Source organism: Myotis nattereri (genome assembly GCF_964212035.1).
Source record: "Myotis nattereri genome assembly, chromosome: 10".
Classification (NCBI taxonomy): domain Eukaryota; kingdom Metazoa; phylum Chordata; class Mammalia; order Chiroptera; family Vespertilionidae; genus Myotis; species Myotis nattereri.
In genome coordinates, this window is record NC_138085.1 from 76671426 (window position 1) to 76679861 (window position 8436).

The window sequence follows — 8436 nt, forward strand, 5'->3', positions numbered from 1 at the left end:
TTTAAATTCTTTATTATTGAAAGTATTACATGTCTTCTTTTTCCACCATTGACCTCTCCCCAGCCACTCCCCCCACCCCCGTACATATCCCACCCCCTCCCCCCAACCCCCCGCCCCCTACTGTCTGTGCCCTTTGGTTATGCTTATATGCTTGCATACAAGTCCTTTGGTTGATTAGTCAACATTTTTAGTGGCTGGAGCAACTTCCAGGAGCAGCTGGAGATGCAGGGTGGCCGTCTGCAAACACTTGGGCTGGTGCTGGAAGTAGACAAACAGGAAGTAGACCAGGAATCCGCTGAGCAGAAGCAGGAAGATGTAGAGGAACTCGATCTGCGGATGGTCGATGATGGGTGCCAGCACCAGGCAGAGAGAAGCAAGGAGCACGACGACAGGGACGATGGTGGGGACCTGCAATGGGCAGAGCCCTGGATGGTGAGAGGTGCGTGGGAGGCGGTATGTGGTCCCTGGGCTCTGTGCCTCCTGCCTGCCTTCCTGTTGCTTCCACCTGCCACCAGCTCCTCCCCTCCAGTCCCTGCCCGGATATGATACCTCGCCTGGCCAGGGGAGCCACCTGCTGGGCTACAGAGGGTCCTCCAGGGAGCAGAAGCTTTGGGACCAGCCCACTCCTCTCTGCGCCCTGTGAATCCAGCTGTGTGCGTGCCTCCTCCTGCACTGGTCTCCCACTGTTCTCCTGTGGGGTCTTCCACAGGAGAAGTGAATCCCCAGCCAGCAGAATCAGTGCTGTGTGAGTCAGATGTCCCTCACTCCCCACCCCAGGAAATAGAGAAATTCTCAACCAGAAATGACAGTGGCCACCCCTTACCTTCTTCCTCTGGGTCCTGACAGAGGCTGTGGTTCAACAACCAGCCTCACGCAATAGCTTAGGGTTGAAAAAGCCCAATGGGTACCCCAACGTCTACCTTGTAAGGGCGGGGTAGATTCTTCTTCTTCATTCGCAAGTACAGGAGACAGCTGATGGTAGTTCCGTAGGTGACCCAGGCAAGGAAGCTGAAAGGCAGACTTGAGTCACTCACTACCAGGCCCTGCCATAGGCTGGCCTCCTAGGTACAAACCTGGGGCAGAAGTACTAGTTCATCCAGGGTCTTGCAGCCACCTCCAGCTCCCCTGATCCATGAAGACGAGGACAGAAGGCAAGGCGGGGGCACCGAGGACCAGGATGCCCTGGAGGGTCAACATTAGCCCATTCCGCCTCCTTCACCTTCTGGCACAAAGGGGCACCACCTCACCACGTGGTTCCTGATCAAGCCTCTGACTGCCCCTGGCTGAACAGAAGAGGACAACTTTCACGGGGAGGGAGGAGTATCTGTGTTTTCCCAAAAAAAGCAAGTCTGATGGCATCTCAAGGAAACCTGTGCGCTTCTCAGGGACCAGCGCCCTCGTAGCCGATCCTCCCACCCAGCAAATCCTGGCTTCTGCTTTCCCATGTCGGTCATTGAGTGGCTGGTGCCGGTCTGATGAAAACCCCAGCTAGCCTTGGAGGCAGGGTCCAGGTCAGGCCATCCCTTGAGGCGGTCAAGACCAAGATGTTGGGTCCTCGCTGAGATGCAATGAATTCCTAGCATTCTCACTCTGGGCTGGGACATTCTCAGTCACACTCCCCAATCTCAGTCTGAAGACTCCCTATGGTCACCATGGATTTGATTTTATTCTCACCATAGAATGATTTTATTTTTTCTCGCAGGAAAAAAAAAAAGAAAGAAAAGCCATGTCTGTTACTTAATGTTCTGAAGAAAGTCACATCAGGCACTGCATATCCTGTTCCCGGAGATGCATTATACTTATGACAACAAAAGGAGGGACATGTGGTGCTTGGAAAATTACCCTGAGAACTCCTCGGCATGCAGACCTGCCCAGAAACCAGCTTCAAATGAGGCTACAAAATTACAACTGGATAGCACCACAGCCCATCCTCTCTGCCCCAGGGAAGGTGAGAAAGGGGGTCAGATCATCTCCCCACTTTGCTGCAATCATTGTGTTGCCTGTGGGTCTGCCCTGAGTTTAATAGAGACATGTTGGGTCAGAGTCCAGGATGCAGACCAGACTCCAAAGGAGAAATCACACAGAACCAAGGGCTGCGATTGTGTGAATAAAGCCTGAATATCCTTTCGCATTATCTTAGTGACAGAATAGAAGAACAGCAATAAAAGTAAAAGTGAGAAAGACAACACAGGCCTTTAACTTGCCTCTCTCTCGACCTCCTGGTTCATCTGTCTCATTGAATTTTTGTAAACAGAGCACGAGAAGAGAGAGCCACATTTAATTTTGGAAACATAACTGGAGGAGAATGGCTGAAATGTGTGTGCGTGGGCTCCCAGAAGTAGTGTGTAAGTGTATGTGTGGATACATATAGTGGAGATTACACACACACACACACACACACACACATACACACACATACGGGACTTCCAGCGTGTGCATATATATATATATATATATATATATATATATTTATGTGCATAGATTCAAGTATAAGTGTGTACACATAGGGTCCACAAGATACTCAGCCTGGCAGGACCGTCTCACTTGCCTGAAGAAGTTCACGATGTTGCTGAAGTTCCCTGAGATGACCAGGACCAAAGTCACTGCCGTGGTGAACACCAGAGCCGGAGTCGGTGTGAGGCGACGGGTGTGAACCATGGACAGAAGTCCGGGCTGGGGAGCAAAGCCAGGTGTCAAGCACCCCCCAGGGGAGCCACAGCGGATGTCTGCCTAGGGAAGCTGCCGGTCCTCTTCACTGCCACACTCACTCTGGACACCAGTGTGCCCAACCTAACCATCCCCAATTCCCACGGCTTCCAGATGTGGGCCTGTGGCTCACCAGGGGTGACCAGGCTCAGGGTGCAGGTTGGAGGGGCCTGTCCCCTCAGACCAGCCAAGACCCAAATAGCTTAGTATGCGGGGCTGGGGCGTGGAGGCTGAGGCAGATGCCTGGCCAGGTCTTTTGACTTTCTACTGCTCACCCCAGAACAGGAAGAGGGACAAAGATGGGTTTGGGGAGAGATGGAGAAGGATGGAGGAGAGGGCAGGACAAGTGTGCCTGGAGCATGGAGCGGGATGGTGGGTTATTGTTGGTTGGCTGTTTTATTGTCCAGCAAACACTCGGTCTCCATCTCCCACTTCTGGGGGAGAAATACAGTTTCCCACCCGTTGATGTTGGGCTTGGCCAATGAAGTGTGAGCAGGAGTAGAGACTCTACATGTACTCGTATAATTGGCTTGGTCTCTTGAGGCCCTGCCACCTGCTATGGCAAGACATGCCCCAGGACTCACATTTGGAATGAGAAGGTCCAGACACAAACCCAGCCTGATCCATCAACCCACGGCAACATGAACCGTTTGTGGTTGTAAGCCTTTGAGATGCAGGGGCTGTCTGTTATTCAGCGTGATTGCAGCAAAGCTAACAGAGTCTCAGAGAGGACCCCAGAGGAGTGGCCCGCAGGGTTATACAGAAGCTCCACCCTGTGACCCAGCACGGTGAGCCTCCAAAGGCTGAAGTAAAGGGACTCGAGTTCCGATGCAGATGCATTGAGCCCCATTCTCAGAGGAAGAGGGCTGTGTCTAGAGGGCAAGTCCTGCTTCGGGCTATATGCTAGGCTCCCGGCAGGAGGAAGCTTAGCTTGCAGTCCTTCCCAGACCTCCCCTCTCACCATGTGGCCTTCTCTTGCAGCCACGTAGCACACACGGCTTCCACTGAAGAACGTCCCATGGGCAGAGCCAAATGTCGAGAGTGCCACAGCCAAAGGCACCAGCCAGGCCCAGGCCCCCAGAACCTGGTTCCTAGGATGACAGAGGGGTCAGGGGGAAGAACTCGAGCAACAGCCTGGAAGACTGTCACAGGCCCCATCTGAAAACTGAGCAAGCGAGACATCGGAGTAAGTTTCTTTTAATTCTTTTCTATAATACTAGAGGCCCGGTGCACGAATTTGTGCACGGGGGGGGGGGGTCCCTCCTGTCTGGGTCTGGGGTGTGGGTGAACCCAGATTCAAGGCTGTCAGGGCCCCAGCAGCAAGGTCTGGGTCAGTGCGCGTCATAGCTACTGGCTGGTCATCCGGTCATTCCGGCCATTCAGTCGTAATGGTCGCTTAGGCTTTTATATAGAGAGACATATATTTTATTGATTTTCAGAGAGAAAGGGAGAGAGAGAGAGAGAGAGATAGAAACATCAATGATGAAAGAGAATCATTGATTGGCTGCCTCCTGCATGCCCCCCTGCCCCCTGCCCCACTGGGGATTGATCCCTGACTGGGAATCGAACCTTGACCTCCTGGTTCATAGGTTGACACTCAACCACTGAGCCACGCCAGTTGGGCACAGAAAGTTTCACACCCATGGGGCACTATCCTTCCCCACCCTGGGGTCTGCCTGGCAGCCTAGGAACATGAAACTCACCCCCAGCTCACGGCCACAGCGTCAGTGGAGAGGATTTCGTTGGGTGACAACACTAGCAGGTAACTGATGTTGACCAGGATGTATAGGCCCGTGACCAGGGGAATGGCGATCATCAGCGCCCACACCAGGTTCTGCTGTACAGTCGGAGAGAAGAGGCCATATGTTAGCCCGCGAGGTCCTTCCCAGGCCCCTGAGCACAGCACTGAGCTCATCCCGCTGCAGGGCAGGTGCCAGGGCCTGGGGCCACGCAGGCCATGTGCCCCTCCTCCATGAGCTCAGAGACCCACCGCATGGACACACACACGGGCAGATGCCCTGGGTGGCGGTGAGGGGCCCTAACCAGTCAGAGCAGTGGAGGCACAGAGCGGCCAGCAGGGGTGGGGAGGGGAGAGGAGCCATCACCAAAACGTCTGGAGCGAGCAGGGCCTTCCACTGGGCTCTCCTTGAAGAATGGGAGAGGTTCAGGCAGGTGGAAGGGGAGGGACTCCTACCAGGGGCAGCCACAGAGCAGAGGCACAGGGAAGAGACAGGACAGGTAAAGGTCGCATCATCAGCTGTTCACGGAGCACTTCAGCTGGAATATTCCAGGACCCCCAGGCCAGCCCTGCAGGGGGCCGGGAGCCCCAGGACTCAGACCCAGGTTGAGGGCCATTACACTCAGGGGTTCTCTGACCCTCATTCTCCTCAGCTGGAAGTTGGGGATCATTGGGGATCTATCAAACGGGACTTCCCGCTGTCTGCCTCTCTGCCAGGCGTGAGGGGCAGCAAAGAGGAAGGGGAGAAGGGCCCTGGAAACAGGGGCTGTGGCACTGGGGCCGGTTTGCACTGCTGAGGCCTCGGTGCCCAGCGGACCCCCGTCACCCAATAAAGGTACCGAGCTCACCTTGGGTCACCTTGGCAGGCAGGCACTGATGACCCAGAACCTTCCCCTCGGCACCAAGCGGCACCCAGGACATGTTACTGACACAATGTGACATGAAACAGAACCAGAGGAGGCCACTCTTCGCCAAGACGCAGGGAGCTCTCAGTCAGACTGGCACAGAGCTGTCTGTCCCTGTGGGGGCCGGCAGACCTCCTCCCCGTCCCCTAGAGGGCCCTCCCCCGATTCAGCATCTCCTCCTCGGAGTGTATCTTCCATTCTTCAGTATAACGGGAAAAGCAATTTCCAGAGCTTTCTGCCAGGAGGAGATCTGCTCACAGAAAACTTTGGATCTGGGCGCGGGAGGAAGGACACGGGGCACTGAGGACGAAGTAGCCTCTCAGAGCCTGTCCTCACACCCCCCTCATTTCTCCTTCAGACACAAACGCCCTGTTCTTTCTGGTCTCTGGGTTCAGATTCCTACTGCTTCCATGCGGCTGTTTAGCCACAAAACGCATCAGTCCGCCTCTTCCAGGAAGCCCACTAGGTTGCTCTGCCTCATAGTGGTCTCCTTTCCTGAACTCCAGCAGCAAGTGGCGGCAGAGCCCCAACAAGCACATCCGCTTCATTGTATCCAAGCCTCTGTCCTGCCCTGCCCTGTCCTAAGGGCAGGGGCCAGATAGGGTGGCCAGCTCATTCCAGTTTGCCTGGGACTTTCCAGCTTTTAGCACTCAAAGTCCAGCATGCCTGGGGATTCCTCCGTCCTGAGCAACCCGGATGGTAGGTCACCCAACCTAGCAGGTCACATGGAAAACTTGTGAAAGTGACACAAATAAGGTAACAATAAATTCTCATATGAGATGGGTCCTCCCATCTCCTTTCTAGTTCTAAAACCTGAGAATCTGAGGGCAAAGAACTTGCCCCAGCCACAGTGTGCACATAGCCACTAATTCCTCATGATCCCAGTCCTGGAAACATGGCTCTGCCTGGGCCCTGTGAGGCAGAATCCTGGGTTCCCCCTCTTGGCCTCCTAGCAGGGTGCCCTCAGCGGGTGAGCACCCACCATGCCTGACCCAGCCCCGTGCCGAGGCAGACGTTGTGCTTCTGAACTTGACTCATCTCGGACAGCCCACCCGCCAGCTAAGGAGCTGTGACAGCTACAGAGCCCTACAGTTGGGCCACGGACAGGTTTCTGGCGAAGACACAAGAACAGAGATTTTTCTGGTTTCATTCTCAAGTACCTTAATCTTGCACTCAAATCCCATGGACCAAAGCCAGCCTGCTGCTTGCTTTTATAAATAAACTTGTATTGGGATGCAGCCATTTATTTACTTATGACTCCTCACAGCGTCTCCCAAACCCCTATCCAGGGGGTCATTGCTGAGAGCTGACAGCCCTCAGGGCCCTAAAGCCAATCTAGGACAGAAAGGAAATGACTGGCCGTTTCATCCTGTAAGAACTTAAAACTCCTGCAGGGGAACAAGAAAACAAATGGCATCCTAGGCAAATGTATTTATGGCTTTGGCCCCCCCACCACCTGAAGAGTCCAAGTGTTGCAAATGCTTCCTGGGAGGCAGGTGGCGGGGGGGGGGGGGGTCCTGCAGACCCACCCCCCACCAGACAGTGACTAACCAGCCCACGGTTCTCCGGTGGGTGAGCCAGGCAGGACTAGCCCACACTCCTGTCCCAAACCATGCCGCTGTGTCCTACGGTGGCTCCCATGGCAAGTGTGAATTAAGTGTGTACTACTATGTTACAGGGAGAACAGCCCAAGAGATATCAAACTGAGCCATCAAGCATGGCCTCCTGCTAGCCCTATGACCTCACCATCACGCCTCCATTCTGAGCCTCGGTTTCCCCACATGAAAAATGGGATGATAATGCCTACCTCACAGGGCAGCAATATGAGACCCTGGGGATGATGCTGTGAAGTCCTCCGCTTCCTTGAGACGTCATTATTTCTATAATTCCATAAACTAATCAGAGTGGACCGTGGCTGGAATTCCATTCCCATGAGCCTAGGAAGGGCACCCCTGTTTCCAGCCAAATTTTCATGGTTTTAGCTCGAAGGACAATCACTGAAACTGCTGATGCTCAGAGACTTCGCCCCCCAAAGCAGTGTCATGGACTCACTTGTGGGTTCTTGAGCTCCTCCAACACATAGTTGAGGGTATTCCAGCCGTCGAAGGACCACAGGCCCTGGTAGAAGGCCATGCTGATGCGCCCGGTCTGCCGCGTCGTGTTGTGGAAGGCGGCCAGGAGGGCTTCGGTGCGGCCTCGGCCCTGGCCCAGCACCACCGCGCCGCCCACCACGATGACCAGCAAGGAGAACACCTTGGCAGCCGTGCACACGTCGTTCAGCTGGGTGGCCAGCTTCGAGCTCCAGCCGTTCACCACCAGCAGCAGCAGGATGCAAGCGACCGCCATGCTCTTGAGCACCGCCGGGGGCAGGGAGGAGCAGCCGGGGTAAAAGGGGGCCACTGCATACTCGGCGAAGCTCAGAGAGATGGCAGCGATGGAGGCTGGGCGGCTCACCAGCACGAACGTGTAGATGACCAGGAAGGCTGGCAAGGAGCCAAAGGTGTGCAGGATGTAAGCATACTCCCCCCCGGATTCAGGAACCAGGGCCCCCAGCTCAGCGAAGCACAGGGCACTCAGAGTGGCCAGGAGGCCGCAGACGGCCCAGACCACGAGACTGGCCCCGGGGCTGCCCATGTAGACCAAGATCCCCTGTGGTGACATGAAGATGCCAGAGCCGACCATGCTGCCGACGATCAGGGACACGCCGCTCCACAGCCCGATCTCCCTCCTCAGCCTCAGCCTCCCAGCACCCGGCTCCTGCCAGGCCACCCCCTCGCCGCCATCTCTCTCCCGACTTCTCTCCATCGCAGAACCTCAGAAGTCGCCGTGTGCACTCGAGCAGAAGCAGATACTCTGATGCCTGTGTACCTGTCCGGCAGCAGTTAATGATTATAGCGCCTGAGGAGTCTTGGCCCGAGGCCAGAGAGCCAGAGCATGGCGCGTAGAAGGTTCTGAGCCTTCAATGATCTACCCGCCCCCGTCCAACCCAGAGCCCAGGACAGGCATCTGCAGAAGCTGTTTGTCAATGAAGCCCAGGAAAGGTTAAGGAAAGGGGGTTCTAGCAGAAATCCCTGTTGGCCAATTCCA

General features: G+C 55.3%; 1 protein-coding gene across 1 annotated transcript; it reads right to left on the reverse strand.

The window, feature by feature from the left end:
• Positions 1-136: 136 nt before the first annotated feature.
• On the reverse strand, positions 137-8154 carry LOC308526528 (b(0,+)-type amino acid transporter 1-like; the record flags this gene model as incomplete). Its single annotated transcript, XM_081101640.1, has 6 exons — positions 137-408; positions 921-1008; positions 2549-2673; positions 3668-3797; positions 4410-4543; positions 7402-8154. The coding sequence occupies 6 exons, from the start codon at positions 8152-8154 to the stop codon at positions 175-177; spliced, it is 1464 nt and encodes a 487-aa protein (XP_080957766.1). The 3' UTR covers positions 137-174.
• Positions 8155-8436: the final 282 nt, after the last annotated feature.